This window comes from Talpa occidentalis, unplaced genomic scaffold, assembly GCF_014898055.3.
Source record: "Talpa occidentalis isolate TD23 unplaced genomic scaffold, MPIMG_talOcc4v2.1 talOcc4.7, whole genome shotgun sequence".
NCBI classification, from domain to species: Eukaryota; Metazoa; Chordata; class Mammalia; order Eulipotyphla; family Talpidae; genus Talpa; species Talpa occidentalis.
The window spans coordinates 74,849,214-74,873,078 of NW_023605083.1; the positions used below are offsets into that span (position 1 = coordinate 74,849,214).

Sequence of the window (23,865 nt, forward strand, 5' to 3'; positions counted from 1 at the left end):
CCAGTTTTCCAACTATTTATTGAAGAGGCTTATCCTAGTTCCATTGTATTTTTTTTTTTTTGGCCCTTTCTTGTCTTAGAATAACTATCCATATATGGGTTTTTTTTCTGGGCTGTCAATTCTATTCGATTGGTCTGTGTGTCTGTTTTTCCTTCAGTGCCAGGCTGTTTTAATTATTGTGACTTTATAATAGTGATTGAGGTCTAGAAGTGTGATGCCGCCATTCTCTTTCTTCTTTGTCAAGATTGCTTTTGCTATTCAGTGTCTTCCGTGACCCCAGATGAATTTCAGTAATGTTTGTTCCAGATCTTTGAAATATAACATTGATATTTTTACAGGGATTACATTGAATCTGTATTTTATTCTTCCAATCCATGAGCAGTAAATATTTTTCACTTTCTTTGTGTCTTTTTCTTTCAACAGCACCTTATAGTTTTCTTTGTATAGATCTTTTACCTCCTTTGTTAGATTTACTTCTAGATTTATTTGTTTATTTTTGGTGTGATTGTTAATGGGATCAATTTCTTAATTTCTTCTTCTTCTATCTCATTCTTTGGATCTAGGAAAGCAACTGAATTTTGGGTATTGATTTTATATCTGTCCCTTTGCTGAAGTAATTGTTTCAATTAATTTTCCTGTGGAATCTTGAGGGTTCTCTATGTATATTATCATGTAACCTGCAAATAATGATAGCTTTACTTCTTTCCCAATTTGGATTCCTTTTATATCTTTCTCTTGTATAATTGCTCTAAGACTACCAATACTATGTTCAATAGAAATGGTGAGAGTGAACATCCTTGTCTTGTACCAGATCTTAGTAGTTTTTTTCTTCTTCCCATTATTAGCCTTGGAACCCAACTGTTGTATGTGGGGTTTCCTCTGGGCATGGCTTCACCCTCCTCACTGATCAGGGTTCTCACCTGAGAACTGCTGCTAGTGTCTCATGGGAGCTCTTGAGGCCTCTGGCCACTCTGGTTCACTGCCTGATGTGCCCAGGTCCTGGCAAGGATCTCATAGGAAGTCCTAAGGAATACTTGCTTGGTATGGATGAAAGATAAGCCCTCTCTTTCTTTTGCATCAGAAGGAAAAGGAAGCAGAAGCCACTAACTTTGAAAAGTCTATGGCTCATTCCAATTGATAGAGATAACTGGTAGTGGCCTGTACACCTATGTGTTTTAGTAAAGAGATAAGACTGGGTACTTTCTAGAGGCATAGCTTTGTAAGCTTGTGTTAGAAAGGTCCTCAGATCCACCTTGTCCAATTATGCTGGCATCTGGTTATTAATGTCATCCAGGAAGATGTTAAGTCTACAGATCCTGGACTCAGACCAGTCTCACTTAATGGGACTCTCTATAAGTAAGGCTAGAACTGACTGATAGAATCATGACTATGTCATATTCTGGAATATATCTATTAAAAAAGTTTAGTTCAGAAGAAAGTGATTATTTCTCATTTGTGGTAGCAGTCTTTGAATTTTATATTCTTTTCTTAAAAAGATTTATTTATTTATGTATACAAGAACTGGGGTACAGGCCAGAGATGTGGATGGTGAGAGGATTCACCAGAGACAGTGGGGAGCAGAACAGGCAGATTGACTGAAATACACTGCTGAGGGGAGCAGTGGGCGAGACAAGAGAGGTCTGCTGTGCCATGTGGGTAGCTCCCTGGCCAGGGATCAAATTCGTGCTGCAGTGGCTGCAGATAGCTTCATAGGTTGCATCTTAACCCCTTGCCCCACCATGGAGGCCCCAGAATTTTATATTCTTTTTGAGAAATGTAAGTATCTGGCCTTGTTGTCTAACCTTTGTTGTCACCTAACCTTTTTGCTGGGCAGTGGGTATACAAAGAGATGAAAGGGTACAGTCTCTGCGCATGAACTCATAATCTGTGGGGGCATCAAAAACCATCCATCATTGTGCACAAGGGACCATGGCTTGGAGTTTGAGATCTAGAAGGAACTATAGAGACTGACTTTCATATTTGTCTCATTCAGTCTGGAGACTAAGTCCATTACAACGTAACATGCTTGGCTGGAGACTCAGGTGCTAAGGCCCACTCAGACACAAGTCAGTCCGTTGGTTGTACATGGGAGCCAATGTGATTGTCCTCAAGGTGCAAAGCCTGGTAGGCCATGTTTGCATATAGAAGTGTTACCTGCTTTTCAGGTACATGCATATTGTGCACTGACAAAGAGATTCACTTAGATAAGGACTATTGCAGCCCTTGTCAATTGCAATATATAAATAAAATTCAATTTTATTATAACCATGCTTCACTTATTTCATAGACAGGGACCTTTAAAATGGAGGCATCACCTCACCTAAACTCAAAGAATTAAGAGAAAGATAGCTTGAGATTGTGAATCTTCATGTCCAGAGGAAAACATCTGATACAACTTTTTAAGGAGAATTACCCCCATTCTGTCTTTTACTAGACTGAAGACATACTCTTGTAGACTTTTCGCCAAAGGCAAAGTATCCTCTATTTGCACTGTATTCTTCCCATGTTCTTGGGAGAGCCCTGAGACCCAACAGTGTGGTGAACTGTGCATATAGATGCACTCACATGCAGGCCCTCTGGGCTCTTTGACATTGCACAACACTGTTGCATCTACCAGTGTTCAAATCAACACCCTGGGCTTCTCGGCAGTGGCTCTGATGGTGACTATATCTGGTCGTCACAGGGACTTGTGCCAGCATGGGTGGAATATATGGACGAAGCACCTGCTGGCAAGGAAAGCTATGGGGAACATTTAACTACCTTTAGAACATGGGACTTTTTTTTTTTTTCTGATGGAGAATCATTATGTCTTAAAAAATAGAGATATGTTTAGTAGCTGTGTGGTATGTATTTTCCAGGTGTGGCCTCCACTTCTTCCTGATTGGTCTTTTATGATGTTGCACAACTTTGGGCTGTTTAGAATCCTAGTATAGGAGAAAGCCTTGAAGGAAAGCTCATCTTTTCACCAGTAGGGAGCTGCACCCTAGGACAGATGTCCTGATCTGTCTAACTCATAGCCCTGTTAGTGCCAGAGTCAGGAGTTGGATCCAGGACTCTCAGCCTTCAGCCCATCTGACTGAGGCATTTTGTGGTTTTCAGCAATGTTGCTTTTAATCCAAATCAGCTTAGTCTCATCTTTGCCTTAATTTGCATAGGACCTGTGAATACACACTAACAGAACACAGTAAAGAGCCCTGAGCAGTGATGATTTTGAATTTAATTGTTAACTGCTCTTTTTCTTAAAACTCTTTGTATTGTTTAGTGGATAAAAATGTGCTTTGTGTGTGCAATAATGAGAACTTCACTTTCCAGGGTTTCATGGGCACACACGGCCCTCTTCCACATAGATGTTTTTGAAGGGCAGCCCTGTGTGTCTGGTCAAATAATGTTTTCCTGGAGTAGTTTTCACACGTTGCCTCTGGATGGTGTTTGAAGGTACCCTTTCAAAAATCCCTGTTTGTGCATTTCTTTTCTTTCTCACTGGAAATGGAGATTTGAAGATTATTAGGAGAAATCTTAAAAATCAACCAACAAGAGCACTTAGGCTAGTTGATCATTAATGGATAGGTATTTGCTTCTAATTCAAATCAATTATTCACAGATATTAACCTATCTGACCAGTAGGGTTTGAAAAAAAATTACTAAGGCTGTTAATATCTTCACATGCTTGCAGATCAAGAAAACTACAGGTCAGTTTACCTTGGACAGTGGTAAATCTTATTTCTAGGGTACATTTTCAGATACAAAAGTAGTACATTTTCAGATACAAAAGTAGATACAAGTTTACTTCTGTTGCCTAACTATCCTCAGGGAAAATTACCCAGTGAGTTCTCACTTGCCTTTGGTCGGAGGGGAAAACTTTGAGGCCAGATGCTCCAGATGGAACACCACATTTTTTTATGCCGCTTTTATTTTTAAGTCATTAGAGTATTTCCCCCTTTAAAAGATAAAGACAAACTGAGTCAGTAATGAAATGTTTATGAGAAGTCGCTGCAGTGCTCACTGCATTTCTTGCAATGGAGTGTTGTGGTGCCCTTGTATTGAGAAAGCAAAGCCTATTTAGTGTAGAGGTATAACAAGAAATGATCAAACCCAGATGCGCTCCCAAAATTATATTTTCAGAGCATTTATATGTCTGTTACAAAGTGTGCTACATGCTAAAAATATTTTCCTTTGTAGGCCAAGGGAAATTTCGAACCACATTGAGGGCTACATAGATCAGATGGTTTTTCTTAAGAGTGTTAAGGGCATCCTGGTGGATGTTAGCCCTGACTTTACAATACAACATTATTTATGCCAGAAAGCTTCACAATTCAATTCTTCTTTAATTTCAGTGACTTTATTGGCATGAAAATGCATGGAAGGGAGGCCAGAGTCAATACATTAGAATCAGGGATTATAACTCAGGGGCACCAAGTGATAATGGGATTGGGCTGGAGAGAGCACCTTCATCCTTGGGGTCCATTTCCCAGGGGAGAAGTCACAGCCAATGCTAAGCAGCTTCACCTGCCTTTCTCTGAGTGCCCAAGCCTTTTCTCTCCAGGCTTGCTTCCTTTTCCACAGTTGTATGAGTTGTCACTTTTCATATTTCGTGCAACCAAGCAAAGATACATTCTCTTTATGACTTTTTTTTTGGATGTGTTTAGTACAAAGTAGGCTGTCTTGAGTTCTCACTGGGTCTCTCCTCTTTAATTTGTTTTTCTTCCTCCCTATCATTGATTTTATACTGGAGATATGTCTGCCTGGGCTTGGCATAAATTCTGCTAGTGAATTAAGTTGAAGTGGATGCATCCTAGAATATATATTCAATTCTCTAAAGAATTTTTTTTAATGTAAACTTTCTCTTTCCCCTACCAGGTGTACTGGGCATACCATTTTACAACTTGAACATCCAGAGTAAAAAAAAAAAAAAAGCTGTTATTTTATTCAGTAGGGGCTATGCTAAGTACACTACACATAATAGCTATTTACTTCTTGTGTGTACATCTCTGTAAAATAGACATTATTATGCCCATTTTATAGATGAGGGTACTTAAAAGCCTGGGTTTTTATTATTACATTGGTTTCACATGCACAAAACTACTATTAGGATTTTAGATGTTTTTGCATCTAGCACCTGATAATGCCTTCAGAGAACAATGTAGAAACATCAGCTTTCATTTTATGATCATCTTGTAACAACAGGCATGTTGTTTTGAGTGAGATGGGAACAGAAATGAAATAACCTCCTTTCTATTAGGCATGTGAGAAAGAGAACTTGCTTCTTCATGGCTCCTGGTCCTTGGGGAAGGGACAAGTGCTTGTTTGTGGTGATTTCAACACGTCACGTACCTGTAGGCTCCCTCTAATAGCACCACATCTGTGCAGGGGGTCAGGTGGAGCTCTTCAGTAGGATGTCACAATTCAGCTATTTGGAGACCTTTAAGAGTTTGCTTCGGTTCAAACTACAAGACAGGCTTTTGTCGCTGAGGGGAGAGGGGAAGGGAATCAGTATTTAGTGGGTCACCTGTGTCTCACTTCAGGTGCGGTCTCATTTTATCCTCCCAACACCTCTGTGAACCAAGTAGCACCATCTCCATTTCATAGGCTCAGAGAGGCTGTGTGACATGCTTGTAGCTTCTAGGTGAAAAGATTGAGGGCACCTAGGATAACTTTTCAGCTATGTGTATTTCCCATTGCACATGGTTTTGCAAGGAGACAGATAGTTGTTACATTCATAGGACAGGACTTAAAAACAGCAACAGAATATTGAGCCTCAGAGAGCAAAGCAGGAAAATAAGAAATGCTCAAATAGAAGGCAAAGCTAAAACAGGCCGCAGTATTTGCACTATAAATGAAATCCAAAATTATGAAAAGTCAGAGATAACCAGAAAATTATTAAGTTTAAGAGATCCTAACATAACCTAATAAGACTATGAATACAAATTAACTTGGTGGATTCTTAAATTCTGCATATTAGAAAGTGTTTATGATAAGTCTAATAAAGCTCTAATGTTCTTTGTGGTTCTTTTCCATCTTTCATACTACTAAGCACAAAAGCTGTGTTGTGAGCAGAACGACTGGGTTTATCCCTGGTAGAAAGAAGTTATGTTTGGTATCTCAGAACAATGAGAGTTTGCTGCTTGGCTGATCAATGCTGGATCAAATTCACATTCCCCAGCTCCTACTCTCCCACCTACATGGAGGGGGTAGAAGCAGAGCAAAGGGAGGAGGACAGATCCCTTTTCACACAGAGGGAGATGTGAACTCAGGCTTTCCTAATATGGACACAGCTGGGCCTGTGTAGCATGTGACATTGATTTAATCCACTGCTGAAGAAAACAGCCTACAGAAAGTAAAGAGATTAGCAGCCAATTAATATCACCCTTCCCATTGTATTCCTGGAACACCTCTTACATGGACCTAAATATTTGGTGAGCAAACATTCAGGAAAAATGCTTTTTTTTGGTCATGTATTATTTATTTTTGAGATAACCATCCCACTGCCACCCCCAACTGTGATGAATTTGACTTTTCTTAATCTCTCTCTCTCTCTCTCTCTCTCTCTCTCTCTCTCTCTGTGTGTGTGTGTGTGTGTGTGTGTGTGTGTGTGTGTGAGAGAGAGAGAGAGAGAGAGAGAGAGAGAGAGAGAGATGTCTTCTGAATAGAGGTAGAATGACTCAGGCCTATTCCTCGAGTTTGCAAGCTGTCACTTTATTGGGCTTCACACAGCCTGGATTATTTTACTTTGGGACTCACTGTTCCTTAATCCAAGTTAGCAGCCTTCCAAATGCAAAATCATTGTTTTTAGAGAATGGGTGGCATCCTCTGCTGTGAGTGTACATGGTGTATAGGGGAGGAGTGAGAAGTACCATCTCATGCAGGCTGCAACCAGGTCAGCACTGATATCGGCTTCCCTGAGTATAAGGATGTTTTCTCTCAGGATCAGAGTCATATTCACCATGGACCTGAAAAAAACTCTGAAAAGTCCAATACCCATCATTCTCCTCTTCCTTCTGGTTAGTGCTTAACTCTTGGACTTCTTTTTAAGTTTTGTTTTTGGGTGTGTGTGTTTAACTAATTTGCCCAGAAATTTATCCCCAAGTATAGGCTATCAGAAGTGCTACCCTGATCAGCCTGACAGTGCATCCCACCCAGCTTTGTGTCTGACATCTGCCCTAGGGGCTTACTGCTGTCCTCTGTGGCACTGACCTTGAAACTTAGATGTCTTCCAAACATCTGGAATTTCTTCACTGTAACCTGTTAGAGATGGGTTATCATGAAAATGATCTAAACTTGTGGTTCTCAACACTGACTGCACATCAGAATCACTCATGAGGGAGAGGGGGATCTTGAAAATGACTGAAACCGAGTTTCCATACTCAAGAGACATGACTCTAAGCAGTCTGGAGTACCACCTGGGCACAGGGATTTGTAAATCCTTCTGGATTTTCTAATAAACAGTTGAGGTGGGAATCACTGATCTAAAGCCATTCCCAGGTAATTTTCTGTTTCATCTATGAAACTCTTAAAGGTTAGTGTTGGCGAATGTTAAACGGTAAAGAATTATAGTCATACAGGTGTTAGAGATACACTAATATATGTTTTCTAGAATGGCTGCTTCAGTAGATTTGTATGTACAGGATTATATTTTATGGGCTGTGTTTTGATCTGAGGTTGATCTGATTCACATAATAAGCAACTATTTTAAAGTGAGAAGATCATGCTAGATGTTCTCTAAGCTCTGATGCTGCATTTCCAGCCAAGAGGTCTGAGAACCACGCAAGATGAAATACTAAAGGTACTGAAATCCTCAAGAATCATTTTCATTCTGAAAATTGGACTGTGTGAGAAACCTAAGAACAGTCTATATGTGGAAATAGTTCAGTTCTGTACAAAACTGTCCACTCTGGTTCTTTCTACCAGTTCTGAGATTCCCTGGTCTCTGAGAAAGGTAGCACTTCAGTACTTTGTCTTCAGGTCAATTCCTACCAGCTTCTAGAAGTGTTGGATTGCTTCTTAGTTCCAGCAGATCAGAATTTGATCAGCAGCATTGTTTTGATCAGAATTTGATCAGCAGCAGCTCCTTCCCTTTCTAAGCAGATCACACTTTTCCTTTTGATCTTCAGAACTCATGGAGAAGGGAAGCTTAGAAGAGGTCAGACTCAAATGTGAATGGATTCAAACTCAAACAGGTTATGGAGCATGACTTATCCCGGAACACATTACACCTTTGTCATATGAACTTTCTGAGTAAATGGATGATATTTTATTCTTTGTGTTCACAAAGTCTAGTGCTCTGTTTTGCCTAAGGACTTAATATGTTTGTTGGTGAATAACCCATCCTTATGTCCAATGGACATACTGCTTCTTGCAATATAAGCCCATTTAATTCTCTGGTTTTGATATCAAAGGGATATAATGGTTGGGTAACATTTTTTTTTCTTTATTGAGTTAGCATTGGTTTACAACACTGTATATGATTTAGGGGAATAGGTTCTCTTCCCCTCAGATGTGTGTCTCCACACCATTCTCTTTAAACACCCATAGTCATTTACTGTAGATCATTGGGTCTCCCCTCCCGTTTGTTCCCAGTTGGGTAGCATTTTTATATCTGTCCTGTGTGACATTTGTATAGTATTTTGTTTTTATTTTTAACTTTTTTCATTGAATTTTTCAGTTAGGTATAATCAGATGTCCTTAACTTCAGCAATTCAATGCTAAGAGTTATTAATGGAGAGAGAGAAATATTAGAAGCATATTATAAGCATAAAACTTTACCTTTCTTCCTGCCAAAAAAGAAAAAAAAAGAAAGGAAGAAAAAGTAGACCCAGGATATTGTATTTATCCATACCCCACCTTATCCAAATGGAATTAAGTCAGATCCCAAAGCAAAATATAGCGTGATATAAATAAATTAAAATAAGAAAAAAAGCAATGTGAACATAATGATAGGAAAGTAAGATGGAGCCAGGAATTATATTAGCACCATACCATATACACCCCCTTTCCATAATTGTGGAAAGGGATAAATTGTAGTGTTTGTGAGCTAAAAGCAAGTCAGTTGTCCAAGTCCAACAGTTCCTGATGTTGATACTAGGGACATGTTTTTCCTGTGGTTTCTCAGAAAATTACTATTTAATGTAATTAAAAAAAAACTCTAAAACTATCCTTACAGTAAACACTGTAATGGATTTTATGGGGCTGTTTCTTATAATGCACCTCAATAAAGGTTGATGCATAGTGCAATGAAAGGAATTTCATAGAGCACCAGTAAGATTCAGTGCACATATTTTCTCCCACTCAGTAGTGTGTCTTTTCTTTTTTTGAAAAAAAAGATTTATTTTTTTATGCATACAAGATCTGGGGTATAGGCCAGAGGTGTAGGGGGTAAGAGTATTCACCAGAGACAGAGTGGGGAGCAGAATAGGCAGATTGACTTAAATGCACTGCTGAGGGGAGCAGCAGGCAAGTCAGGAGAGGTCTGCTGTCTTTTCATTTTAGTGAGAGTTTCTCTGGCTGTGAAGAAGATTTTTACTTCAAGGTCGTCCCATATGTTTATTTTTGCTTTTGTGTTCCCTGCTGTTGTAGTCCCCAAAGATAATACTATGGAGTGTAATGTCTATGGAGTGTTTTGCTTCTGATTTCTTATATGTATTTTATGGTTTCATGTCTTACATTTAAGTCTTTACTCCAGTCTGAGTTCATTTTTGTGTATGGTGTGAGATAGTGGCCTAGTTTTATTCCTTTACATGTGGTTGTCCAGCTTTCTCAGCACTATTTGTAGAAGAGACTATAAATACCAATTTGTAAGAGAGACCCTCTCTCCCTCCATTGTATACTCTTGGTTCCTCTGTCATAAATTAATTGTCCATATATGTGTGAGTTTATTTCTGGGTTCTCAAATCTATTCCCTTGATTATAAATCGATTTTCATTCATTCAAGTACCATACTGTTTTGATTACAAACTACAAATACTATTCTGATTACTATGGCTTTGTGGCATAGTTTCAAGTCTGGGTCTTTTTTTTTTTTTGGTCTGAATCTGAATTGTTTTGGCTATTCAGGATCTTTTGTTATTCCATGTAAATTTCAGTAATTTTTGCACTCTGTCTTTGAAGAATGTCATTGAAACTTTGATAAGGATTACATTAAATATACATATTATTTTGGGTAAAATGACCATTTTAACAATGTAGGTCTTCTATTTTTTGTTTTTTAATAATGTCTTCTAGTTTTTGTTGTACAGGTCTTTTACTTCCTTTATTAAGTTTATTTGTAGGTATTTAATTCTTTTCAGTGCAATTGTAATTAGGATTTTTTTCTTGATTTCTTTCTCTTCTAGGTTACTAAAAGAATGCAACCAACTTTTGTGTATTGATTTTGTAGCTTGCCATTTCACTGTACTGATTTATTGTTTCTAATAGTTTTTTTTTTTTAATGGAGTCTTTATGGTTTTCTATGTACATTGTGAGGTGATGTGCAGATAGTGATAGTTATACGTCACTTTTACTTACTTAAACTCCTTTTGTATCTTTCTCTTGCTCCAGCTAGGACTTCCAATACTATGTTGAATAGTAGTGGTGAGAGTGGATGTCCTTATCTGATCTTAGAGGAAAGGCTTTCAGTCATTCATCATTGAATAAGATATTAGCTGTGGGTTTGGCATATATGGGCTTTATAGCCAAGATCTACAAAGAACTCATACAATTCAACAATAGGGGAAAAAGTAATCCAATCAAAATGGACAGAGGTGTAAGTATACACTTCTCCAAAGAAGTACATGGGCAATATACAGATGATGAAAAAGTGCTCATTACTTTTTATCAGGAAAAGCAAATCAAAACCAAAATTTAATACTACTTCATACCTGTGAGAATGGCTTATATGGAAAAGACCAGAAACACCAAGTGTTGGTGAGGATGAGGAACCCTTGTCCACTGTTGATAGGAATTAGACTGGTTCAGCCTCTGTGGAAAACAGTATGGAAGATCTTCAAAAAATTAATATATGATCCAGCTGTGCCTCTTCTAGGTACCTAAAGAATATAAAACACTAATTGAAGGTATATATGCATTCCTATGTTCAGTACAGCACTATTTACAGTAGCCAAGGTATGAAAACAAGGTATGAGCACTTAACTAAGGTAAGTGCTCAATAACAATGAGTGGATTAAGAAGATGTATAGTTACATAATGGAATACTACTCATAAAAATGATGAAATCTTGCATGGATGGTACTAGAGGGAATTGTGTTACGCAAAATCAATCAGAAGGAGAAATACAAATACCAAGTGATTTTATCTCCCATGTGGAATATAAAGAAACAATCAAAAAAGGAACTGACAAAACTATATTAGGACCCTAGCAATCTGACTGCTGAGGCAACCAGAGAGGGAGGGTAGGTGTAAGCAACATAGGGAGAGGGGGCCCATTGGACTGTGGGTGGAGGATTATTGGTGCTTTAGTGATGGGCATGGTATGGTAGCATACATCTGAAGAAGTGTGAATTTATCCTCTAAAACATACACAATACATTTGAGCAATAGTGAGTTCTTGGTTATGGTTACTGAAAGGAAGAGATTCTCTCAATTAGTCAGTTCACCGCAGCACAAGTGTGGGATGGATTGCCTATTTTGAAAACTAGACTTTAGAGGGGCTTTCACTAAGAAGCCCATTTGGTTGGGCCAAAAAATTATCTCCAGAAAGAAATTAGGCATCTAACACAGACACAAATTAAGCAATTATATATGTATATATGTGTGTGTGTATACATATATATAATTTTTCTATTATCAATTAAATAGATATCATAAAGAACCAGTACAATTCAAAACAATAGAACAAAATTTAACAACATAAACATTTGATATCTTTATCTCTAATCCTTATTATTATTATTTGCAGGTTAAACTAAACTTTATTTCCAGGCCTGTAGATTCTTTTAACTTTCCCTGAACATATGTTGAATATAGAGTCCTTCTGAAACCTGCCAATTCTTCTGGATCTGTCTACCCTGTTTCATAGTAAAAGATCTTTTGACTTTTCCTAGGAAGTAGTTTTCACTCTGCTATGTGCAAGGGATAGAAATTTGCTACCTAAGGCTGTTTGGTTTAATTAAAGAGCTTCCCCTTATGTGCACGCTCAGCCTTCTAGTTGACCAGAAGGGGTGTGTGTGTGTGTGTGTGTGTGTGTGTGTGTGTGTGTGTGTTGAGAGAGAGAGAGAGAGAGAGAGAGAGAGAGAGATTCCTTTGGATTGTACCTCATCACAAAGTAAAAGCAGGAAGAGAGCACTCATATTTTAACAATGTGAAATTTGTATCACTCTCATTTTTTCTGTGAAAGGAGTAATTTCCTCTTGAGTTAAAAAAAAAAAAGAAAAAGAAGAAAACAGAAAAAGATTTTTCCTCAAAAGTAATCTCCAGCCAGTAGGTTAAGTAACGCTTTTATTTTAAAGCAATGGCATTTTGCTCAGCCTCTGAAATGGTTTTCAGCTATTATAAACTGCTTTGACAAGTAAATTTCTTAGAACAACTTCCTTTTAGAAACTTGCATCTCTACTAGATGAGGCATTTTTAAAGATATGGTTCAAGTAGAAAACCTTTGTTTTTAAAAGACAGCTATAAAATGCTCTCACCACATTTTGAACGATAGTAATCCTGGCTACAGAATTCAACTTCCAACAGTCACTGTCTTCCTCCAATTCTCCGCATACTACCTTTATTGGGATCAATCATGAATTAAGTGAGATTTAAATAAATAAAAGGAGAAATGGGTTGAGTGTTAATATTTTTTCCTATATCATATGTTACTATTTCATTCTAGGTTAAATTCAGCTCCTAAGAACAGCTTTGGGATACAATGTTTGTGATGAATATACGAGGAAATTAGGTACCATTGATTTTCATTTCTGGTTTAAAAAAACTCATTTTAGAACTAACCCCCCCCCAATGTAACTGATATATCATGCTTTCTCTATTTAAAAATGCATGTTACAAAATAAGGTATTTTAGTGGAGAAACAAACAGGACTGAAAAGTCTTCACTGAAGACTGCCTCCCTTGAAATTTCATAGGCTATTCCTTTTTCCTTTTCCCCCCATTCACTTACTTAATATATTTATAGAGCAGGTACTATACGCCAGGCAAAGTTTTTAGAGACTGCACAAAAATCAAGAACAAAAGAGACCAGATTTCCTTCTTCTTGGAACTTAAAAGTCAGCTGGGGAGACAGACATTCAATAAATTAATTTTTAAAAATAGCTGTAATGGAACTAACTATACACCCCCAAATAGTGAACCCTAATGTAAACTAGGGACTTTAGTTAATAATGATGTATCAAATATTATAACACCAATAAAATAATGTATCATCAATTGTTACAAATGGCCACTTAATCCAGGATATTAATAATGGAGGAAACTGGTTTGGTGGTATACGGGAACTCTGTGCTTTCTGACCATTTTTTCTGTTAACTTCTCTAAAAAGTGAAGTCTCCTAATTAAAGATAATCACTTTAAAGGAAAGAAATAGGATGCTATTAATAGTGGGATGACATAATTTGGTTTGGGGAGTGAGTAAATACCTTTCTAGAGAAATGCTGTAAGCTCAGAGCTAGCAAATAAGGAGAAGCCAGCTAAGAAGGAAATGCATTCTGGACCTCCCCTGGTGGGGCAGCGGTGGAGTGCTGGGCTGCGAAGCTGCCGGCTGCAAATGCCTGCAGCCTCTGCAGCGCCGGTTTGATCCCCAGCCTCCGGCGAGGAGGGTCGCACATGGTGCGCAGACCTCTCCTGCGGCGGCTGCTCCCCTCAGCAGTGTATTTTGTCCATATGCCTGTTCTGTTCCCGCTCTGGCTCTGGTGAATTCTCTCACCCTCCCGCGCTTCTGACTGTACCCAGTGCTTGTATAAATAAATAAATAAATCTTTTTTTTAAAAAAAAAAAAGAAGAAGAAGAAGGAATTGCATTCTTAGTAAAGCACAGCCATATCACTTGAACTACCTTTGGAAATATTCTGATTTCTCTGTGGAGGACGGATGGGTTTTGGGAGTGAGCTGGAGGAGCAAGAGTACAAAGAAGGAAGGCACTTAGAATGGACTACAGCTTTTGCTACCCACTCAAAGTTCTAGAAGAGCCAAGTGACAGTAGGATGTTTCCTTCCTCAGCTGATGCTAGAAACCTTTAGCTCTCCATGGACTGGGTGCTAGGAAAAAAGGAAAATGTCAGTGGCAGGAAAATGGGATTCCCAGATCTCAATTCCTAAGACAGTTTAGTGACTCAATGGGATTTATAGAATGAGGAATGATCTTGTGTGTGTGCATTAAAGCACAACCACATGAGAATTAGAAGTACTAACTACTCAGGCGTAACAACAGATTTTCATAAAAGTCTGTCTTAGGCTGAACTTGTAATAATTATCTTTAATTTTACTATTGAATTAATGGAATTCAGTTTTTTGTTTCTTCTAAGACTATATGTTCGACAAAGAGGACACTTAATAAAAATCCATTTAGGAAGAATTAGAGTATAGGGATAGTAACTTCCCAAAGGAAAAACCTAGTGGTTAAGAGATGTGTCTGCCAGTGATAGATTTCTATTGATTCTGGAACGGTTATAAGTATTATAGAAGCTTAAATAGTTCAGTTTTATTTCCATTAAAAATAAGCAGCTCTGCAATTACGTAACTTCATCATTCGTAAGCCTGTGTATGTGCACTCAAGATTTGCAAATTGTTCACTTTTCATAAATTTATTTTACTGTAGAAAATTTGTAATGATAGGTAAGACTTAATAACATGTTGATAAACCATTGACAAATGATCATGCGTTTGGTAACACTTAGCTAATAGTGAATCAAAATGGTTAATATCTTTCTAGTTAGATATTTTTCCTATACTTGGAAACACAAACAGTAAGTCAAGAATCCTCCATTTGAGGAGACCTATTGTTTATTTTAGGAAAAGGACATGCAGCATCAATGTAATTTTAAGTGGCTCAGTAATGAATATGGGATGAAGGGATAAAATAAAGTTTTCTACTCTGATGTCTCCATTAAGAAGCTCCTCTTTGTGTAAAATACTCCACGGCAAAGTTGCTTCTATTTAAAGTAGTGAGTTTGATCTTGGCTTTGATCTAAAGCTTTTGATCTTGAAAGAAGGATGGAGTAGCAATAAAGAGAGGGCAAGACAGATTTTCTTTAAAGAAATGCGATAAAGTTGAAGGGATGGTCAAGATCAGCAAACACAACTGCGACCCGACTCTTCTCCCGAAGTGAGCACCCTCAGTTTGTTTCAGCCAACTTCTGATGTGGCTGGGACAGAAGACTTTGGGGGTTCAGCGGAAAAACTTGGAGGTAGCTCACACTTTGAAAACTAAGTAGAAACTTTCCCCTTAATAAGAGGACAGATGGCCTTCTTTAATCAGTTCTCCGCCGGCGGCTCCGGGGCTCGGTAAGCTGGAGAGCGCAGGGCCGGCTGCACCTTGGCGGCGCGCGGACTCCGACGGCGCGCGGGGACCGCGCGGGGTTTCCCTTTTCCGCGCTCCCGGCTTGTCCCGGGAGAGGTGACCCGCCCCGGGGTTCGGAGGGACCACCGAATAGGTGCGCTTCGTGGCGTTTCGTTTATTAGCAGAGAAAAGTGCTTTAGGAAAGTTCCGTTCCCCCGGCAAGCCCTCTAGACACGTAGGTGGCAGACGCGCGGCGCGGCTTCGGGTGGGCCGTGGGGGTGGCGATGCGCCCCAGGCTTTGCCCTTTCGCCCGCGGGCGGCTCGGAGACGGCCCCGCGGCCAGGTGACCCTTTCGCGGGGACCCAGGGGTGCGCGGGCGGAGGCTAGAAAGGTAAGGCGTGTGCGCCGGGACCGAAGTCCGCTTGTTGCGGGGCGCGGGCGCACGGACGCGGCTGGGACCCGGGAGGAAAGGAGGTTTGTCCGGAGAACAATAAAGTAGCCGGCGCGGGCGGGGGGAGGCGCCCTGCGGGCCGGCGCGGCGGGGAGGCGCCCTGCGGCCGGCGCGGGGGGGAGGGCGCCCTGCGGGCCGGCGCGCCGCGTGTACCTTTAAGGCAGGCCCCGCCCCCCCGCGCCGGCCCCGCCCGCGCGGCGCCCGAGGTGGTGCGGGCCGGGGGCGCCCGCGGCTCCGCGCGGACCAGGACGGCTGGCGGCGCGGGGTGCGGGCTCCCGCGCCCTCCCTCACCTGCCGCGGGCGAGGTCCGGGGTCGGCGAGCGAGGGGGGGGGGGAAGGCGGGGCGGCGCCCGGGCTAAACTTGACTCTGTCCCTGTCCCCGCAGCCGCTGCGGAGCGAGCGCCAGGCCCGGGCGGAGTGCGGGCTCGCGCGGCAAGTGCGCGCCGAGGTGAGTGCGCGGGTCCCTGCGCGCCCCTCTCCCGAGCGGCGGGGGCCGCGCCGCCTTCGCGGAGCCCCGGAGGCTGCTGGGCGCCGGCGCGCGGCGGTGCGGGCGGAGGGGGCCCTGGCGCGGGGGCCCTGGCGCGGGGTCGGCCCGCTCAGCCGGGGGCCGCGGGGAGCGGCCGGCGGAGGTCACGGCCCCGGAGGCCCCCGGCGTGGAGGCGGCCGGGCGAGCCTGGAAAACCGCGGGTGGCTGCCCCAGGTGGAGCCGGGGAAGGTGGCTTCGCGAATCTGTCGACCCTCTGCTTTCTCCCGGGGAGACCCGGCGTCCTGTTTCACATGCTGTGTGGTGTTTCAACTTCAGGTCGCGAAATGGATTCAGGTGAACCGGAGACCCCGAAAACGGAAACGAAAGGAAACGGAAGAAGTGTTTGAAAAGGTAGGGGTCCCCGAAAAGGAGCACTGAGTAGAGTTCTTGATAAATCTTTCCGCCTTCCTCAGAGGTCACAACAATGGAGTAGCCTATTTTTAAAAAGTTTTTATCAAATTTACAGTAAGCCGTAAATTTACGTGGATAGTTCTGTAAAAATATTGGTTGAGAATCCTAATGATCATCAACATACGATGTTCTCCTAAAATAAAGTAAGAATGACCCAGGATTTGTTTCATGCTTATTAAGTAGAGCAGTAAAGCCCAACTAGGTCTATTATTGTTATTAAATCGGTAGGCTTTATGATGGCAGTGTTAAGGTACCTCTAAAAAAACCGGGGAGGGGTGGGGGTTGCCTGTGAATAGATCGCCCACTGTACCAGGTTTCTGTTTTGGACTGTGGTAGATACAGTAGCATCCACACTCATTTAGACTTTAGTCATCTCAGAAATGTAGAGGGAAGATGAAAGAAGCGGATTAGTTTGAGACACTAGGAGGGAATGAAACTGTAAAGCAGTTTTCTAAATTTAGAATTATAATATGTTGCTTCGAAGAAGTTTGGACTATCTCTTTCCCCCTGAATTGTATTCAGTTAAGACTTGATATGTCATTGTATTCTATATTATGAACTAAGGTAAGTAGTCTTTTGTTTTCTAAGTGATTTTTATTGATACCTAAAAATGAATTTTTATGAATGTTAACAGCAGATATGATTTTTTGTTGTTTTGATTAGGCAAAATGATGATTTTGCTTAATTATTTTACTGGTCTTTATCCTGGATAGTACTAACAGATTAAAATAGCGTTGTGTTGTTTTTCTGCTGCTAGAATGTATCATGAATCACTCCTGATTCTGAAGCCAAATTCTTGCTGATAGCATTGCTGCCAACTTCGGGGATGTGTTGCCTTAGTATGGGCATTGCAGCGTCTGAGAATGTGCACAAAGCACATCATAATTAAGGTGATACCAATTTCAGAGTGCATTTAAGGATACCAAAGACGGCTTCTGAGAGAATTGTAAAAAGAACTGGCCTAGAATATAGCGAGACATTTATATGGAGACATTCAGTATGCGAAAAGTGGATACCCAGCTCTTACCTTTTTTAGTAGAGGCACTTCAGTTAAACACTAATAGGACAAGTTGTCATTTTGAACAGATTTGAGTTTTTCTAACATTCCTCAGTAGGGTATGGTTTGTGGTGTTTGCTTCACTTTCTGGTGTTAGGGTCTAGGTCTAGGTGTTTTTAAAAAATGTTTGTGCGGTTACGGAAAAGATCATGAAATGTCCAAACAAGGATAAGGAATTATGGCTTGCTCAGTATTCAAAACAGTTATTTTCTACCTACTTTTTAAACCAAAAGATTACCCACATACATGCTGTATCCTGCATAAATGAGGGGAAAACTATTTGTGGATTACTTGGTACTGTCACTTCCCAAATCTGAACCTGAAGTAACCACATTCTGCAACGCCTGAAAAAGAGAGGAGCTGGGGGGAACTGAGGATTTTGCTTCCCAAGGAAATGGAGTTCTTTGCTGAGCTTTTCTCTTTATTAGAGGCGATTGTGTTAAAACTTATGGGGAGGACACAAGTTTGACTTCTTAGAAAATGTGGGCAGCAGTTTTAAAGAGGACAGGAAAAGCAGGTTGGGACCAAGGAGTGAAGCTTAAAGCTTACTAGCTTTGAGGATGGAGGTGGGAAGGGTGCAAAGATGTAAAATTTCAGTAGTTGTATTAGGCAGTATTACCAGTGTCTCCAGCATTTCCTCCTGACTGTTTTTGCATCTGCCCTGCCTAGGAGAGGGTTTAGAGCTCACTTAGGCTAAACCTGTGACATTTTCAAGGGCAAGGTGAAAGAGAATGAGATCAAAGACCAAGGGCAGGAGAACAAATTCTGAACAAATTCTGAGGTACGTAAACTCTCCTCAGCTGGTAACCAAGGGGTGTCCTCTGATTGCCCAAGTGGTTATTCCGAAATACAGATCGAATTCTGTGTGGACATGAGTATTCAAACAGAAGTCATGTGTTAACCTTTTGCTAGGATTTGAACCTGTTAATAGTAGGAATCTAGGTACTGATCTTACTGTTGCTTGTTTAATGTCAGCCATGCCACAAGTATAAGCAAATAAGTCAATTTTCCTTTTTTTTATACATACGCTATATCTTTCTAGAACTTTAAAATCATGGCATTTCTCCTTTTATTCACATATTACCATAAAATAAGAAAATCTGTTTTAGTCATTTCTAGTAGGGGTGCATTTCAACTCTAACGTTGCCTTTATGTGCCTGCTTTGTTTTTTGTGTCTGTATTTCTTCCCCACGCTGCCCTTTCCTTCATGTCCTAGGTTTCCTTCTGCCTCTTCAGACCTTGCCAGGATTCAGCTAACAGAGTGAACTTGGTTAACTAGTCTGTATTTAACTATACTAGGGTCATAACAATTTTCCTCAAATTTTTACTGACTTATGGGAGGTGAAGCCTTCCAACCTGCTTGAGGAAGGCAAACAATAGTGATGTAGGACTCGCGTCTGGAATCAGGCCCTGGGAAAGAAATTATACAGAAAGAATGTCATCGTCTAGGAGATAGATATGTTTCCCTCTTGAAGTGGTGCGCGTAGCTTGATGTAACTTGAAATACTGGTTGAGTATTTCAGTTGAACTCAGGAGGGAAAGCAAAACAGACTTACCCTATGCTCTGCAATGAGTTAAAATAATGAATAATGAAATAAAGTAAACTGGACACATAAGAGATGCCACTGGAGGAGGATTGCTGCCTCCCACCCACCCACCAGGGAGCACTGCTACAGGTCTATGCTGTCTTACAGGTTTCCATTTCTTACCCTTTTGAAGGCACATCATTCTCTCTGCGCATAGGCTTCTTCTATCTTTTCTGACATTTTTAAAGTTTCATAATTTAGCCCCTTTTCACTCAGTAGTATAACTGAATTCTTTTACACTGTTTTTTGTTTTCATTTTATTTTATTTATATTTTTTTAAAGATTTATTCATTTATGCATACAGGAACTGGGGTACAGGCCAGAGGTGTGGGGGGTGAGAGGATTCACCAGAGAGAGAGTAGGAAACAGAACAGGCAGACGGACTGAAATACACTGCTGAGGGGAGCAACGGGTGAGACAGGAGAGGTCTGCTGCGCCAAGTGGGTAGCTGCCTGGCCAGGGATCAAACTTGCACTGCGGTGGCTGCGGATAGCTTCATAGGTTGCGTTTCAACCCCTTGAGCCACCAGGGAGGCCCCTGTTTTCATTTTAAATTGCAAGACTCACCTCTCCTGCTTCTGGTCCCCAGGTATTTACTCCTTAGAGTTTCATATTCTGACTTTTTCATTCTTTGAGTTCCTTTCATTTATTTATCTTGAATAATTTGTATAACAAAAAGGCAGGGGGAACATGTACAACTACACAAAGAGCAGTTAGGATGGATAATTCAGCCTATGCTGCAAGGGGCAGGCCATACATTGGTGACTGGAGCAGCGAATTGTGTAATGTACATTTATTGTAATAACATTAATAGATCTTAGTAAATGGCTATTGATTTTGGAACAAGAACAATCTTTTTCTCCCCTGCTTTATCTTTGATTCAAAGATAAATGATCCACATCTTTGAAAGACTAAGGAATAATATGTTTTTATAAACATACCACTTTATAAGGATTAGAATATGCTATAGAATAATTTATGAAATGATATATTTGAAGAAAATATATGAATAGTGAATGATTTTTTTAGAGGAAGAAAATTTCAATTTTCAGATTCTAAAGAAACTCCCTGCCAACTTTCATGCATATTTGATAATATACAAGACCTAATTTTAAAATACTTATTTCTGATCATCAGCAGGTAATATGTGATGATGTCAAAAGTAGTCATTGGCATACTTTCAAAACATGGAAAAATCAACAATTCTAAGGTCGGCCTTTATTATTAACAAGTGATCTTTTATGTGTGTTGGTTTGTTTCTAGGCAAGTGGTGTTGGCAGAGGTGAGGTTCTCTGGCCTCTGTTATGATTAGTCATAAGGAACAACTAGGTGCAAATGATTTCCAATAAAAGCACCCTTTAAAGCAACAATTTTTTTTCCTGCTAGTGCCTGAAAAGCTATATTTTTGAGCATGACATTGTTTAAAAATTGAAATTTTCCTTGATGTTTTCCTTGACATATCAAGTAAAAGAAAATCTAAAAAGGTGATTGTGAAAATGTGAACTTTATAATATTTAATGGTCATTTTAGATGATAAATTCTATTTTCTGAGTCTTTGAGGAAAAAAGACTGAAACTATTTTGTTTGTGATAATATCCTTCTGAAATTCTAGAGTATTTTGTCTTTACTTTTATATTATTTGTTCTTTCCGCACACTTGATACTGAACTGCAATCCGTGGTAATTTTGGTATGAATAACAACTCACAGAAGATTTTTTCAAATTGTATATAAACCCAACTTGGTTTGTGCATTTTACATTTGCTGTTCCTTTTAAAATTTTATACCTTCTAAAAGAATGATTTTATTATAATTCTAATGTTGAAGTATTCATTGCGACAAAGGTAGGTGCAAATTTTTAACTACTTAACAAAGTGCTTTACTGCCTTTGTCTTTTGTGACAAAGGCCTGTTTTATTTTTGGCTTATGATTTCTGGAAAACAATATGTAAGGCTAATAAAAATTATCTGACTCTTTCCTGGACCCATAGCAGCAGACAACTGTTATGCTCAACTCTGGAACCATCAAGGTATAAAGCTTGGCAAAATGGAAGTGCTGAACCAAGGTGCCTTCATTTTATAGGAACTACCCTGCATTTAGCAAAGTGTTAGGAATGGGCAGCCGCCTCTCTGCCTCTCTTAGGCAACTGAGGCAATGATCCTGTTGAGTGGTTTCCCAGGCATTGGTGCCCTTGCTTCTTTTCGAAAAGTGCTCTGCCCTGTGAGAATTCATAACTAGTCCACATTTATATAGCTGTATTCTTTTACAATAGCTTCATTGATACTTGATCTCCAAAGAAAAGCTTTATGGATTCTAATGAGTCACAGCTCTTGAGGCACCACCCACCCTCCCTAGTGCCTTCCCTATCTATGAGTGGCTTTGTGTCCTGTGTTGGACTGATTGTGCCTTTGGATGACAACTTACTTGAGTGATGGGGGAGGCAGAGTAATTTATTAAAAGTAATTGCAAAGAAATCAAACAAAAGGAGTAATTACCACGCTATTAATATGCAATTCGTTATTTTATTACTGAACTATTTGGAACTCAGGCTTTTTGTGGGTCTCTCTTTTTTCCTTGTAAATTCCTAGCAAATACATAATTTATTAGATTTTCTGTACCCAGGTCTCAAGTTAGATCTGGTTTCACCAGATCTTGGCTTTGTTTTTGCCTTTTTTTAAAAAAAAAAGCTGAACCAGGGAAGAATTGCTGATAGAATATATTTTGGGTAGCCTCAGGAAGGAAGTCTGATCTGTATAATTTTAAACCATTAAATTTTCATATGCCCATGGATTTATTTTTTTAAGACTTGCAGTCAAAATTTTGAGTATACTAAAATCCCTTCCCATTTGCAAAGAGCATAACAGAGAAAATTAAAGTATAGTCATCCATTCACCCGTATGCATTATTCACATATTTTTCAAAGAATCTTCAAATGGAACTATTAAGATAATAGTAGATGACACTTGTCATGTGTCAAGTACTTGACATGTATCAGTTCATGTAAATGCACCATTAAAGTAGTGTCACAAACCTGTGGCATGATATGAGGGTGTTGTCAGCTGCATCGAACACTTGGTGAAAGTAGGTGAGGTATAAACAAATCAAATAATTGCTGTAGAGAAGATTTGTGGACTGCTTTCGGCAAGATTTTAAAATTCTCTTTTAAGGCTATTGACAGTCCTGGACCACCAACATAAAGCACACATTTCTAAATTAGGAAAATCCCAACCAGCATGTATTTTGAAAACACTTGAAAGTGTGCAGATAATTACACTATTGTTGATTTTAGCAGAATTGATGCCAGCAGCCGTCATCTCTTCTACGCCATGAAAGATGAAAGCCATTTTAATGTAAAACATGAGTTTGACTGGAAAAGGGAGGCAGACAGAGAAAAATTTTGTGACTTTTTAGTTACTTTTATAGGAAGTTTTAGTTACATTCTTGTGACAGAGTTCTTTACTTGGCAATCATTCTCACTGTAGGCATTTTAATGAGCTGCTGTTTTGTGCCGGGTATCATATGGCACTAATAAGATGCATTTTATTTAGCATTATTTTAGTAGCACCTAGTAGTGTCAGTCTAATTTAGAGCTTGTGATTGTTTCCATTAATTTTCTATTTTAGGAGGTTAACACTAGTATGTGTTTTTAAGTCCATCTAACGTGTATTTCATTTATATTTCTGTGTGTCTACACACAGGAAGATGACAACTCAAGCCAAAAGGGCCTGGTCACATGCACTGTCAATAAATACTTGTTGAACAAAATAGATGAATCCCACTATCTCGTTAATATTTTATAATGTCCAGAGTTTTATATAATTATTTTGTTCTTTAATGACAGAAGTTTTCATTAAAGCACATTTGGTAGCGTTTTTCTGACTTGGATGTGGGTCATCTTTTTCATCCCTTCTGTGGCGAGCTCAGCCAAGAAGACATGACACTGGTCCGAACTCTGCCACCTAATTATGTTACTTCTTGACTTAGTTGTCTTTTGCTTTCATCTGAAAATCCTTTTATTTAGTAGGCCACTTAAACCAATTTATGTTAGTTATAAAATTAATATGTCTGACCTTGATTCTTTCATAGAGTTTTATGATACATCTTTTTCTTTTGTCCATCTTTTGATATTTAGGAAGTCTTGTGTTTTTGTTCTGATGGTTAGTTTTACATAATAACACATTTTTGCCTCTTGTCTGCTTTTATATTTTTTTCTGTTTTTTTTTTTTTGTGCATTAATTTCCTGCTCAGAGCAACAGTGAATTAAATATTAACCTTTCTTACCCTTCCCCTCATTATCTTCCATCATCTGACTTGAAATGTTACCTTTTTACTTCCAGATAAATACTATAACACAACCAGCAAACTAATTTTCATATAATCTTCCCATTCCCATTCCTTTTTTGGAAATTATACTCT

General features: G+C 39.6%; 1 protein-coding gene across 6 annotated transcripts in view; it reads left to right on the plus strand.

The window, feature by feature from the left end:
• AOPEP (aminopeptidase O (putative)) overlaps positions 1-23,865 on the plus strand; it is a 405,018-nt gene that overhangs the window by 308,633 nt on the left and 72,520 nt on the right. For 5 of the 6 annotated variants that reach the window (XM_054689497.1, XM_054689495.1, XM_054689499.1 and 2 more), the window contains exons 12-13: positions 16,258-16,320; positions 16,675-16,749. In XM_054689497.1, the coding sequence (XP_054545472.1) occupies positions 16,258-16,320; positions 16,675-16,749 (138 nt within the window). Of the gene's footprint in view, positions 1-16,257; positions 16,321-16,674; positions 16,750-23,865 lie in introns of those variants that run through there. The other variant, XM_054689501.1, reaches the window with a different exon arrangement.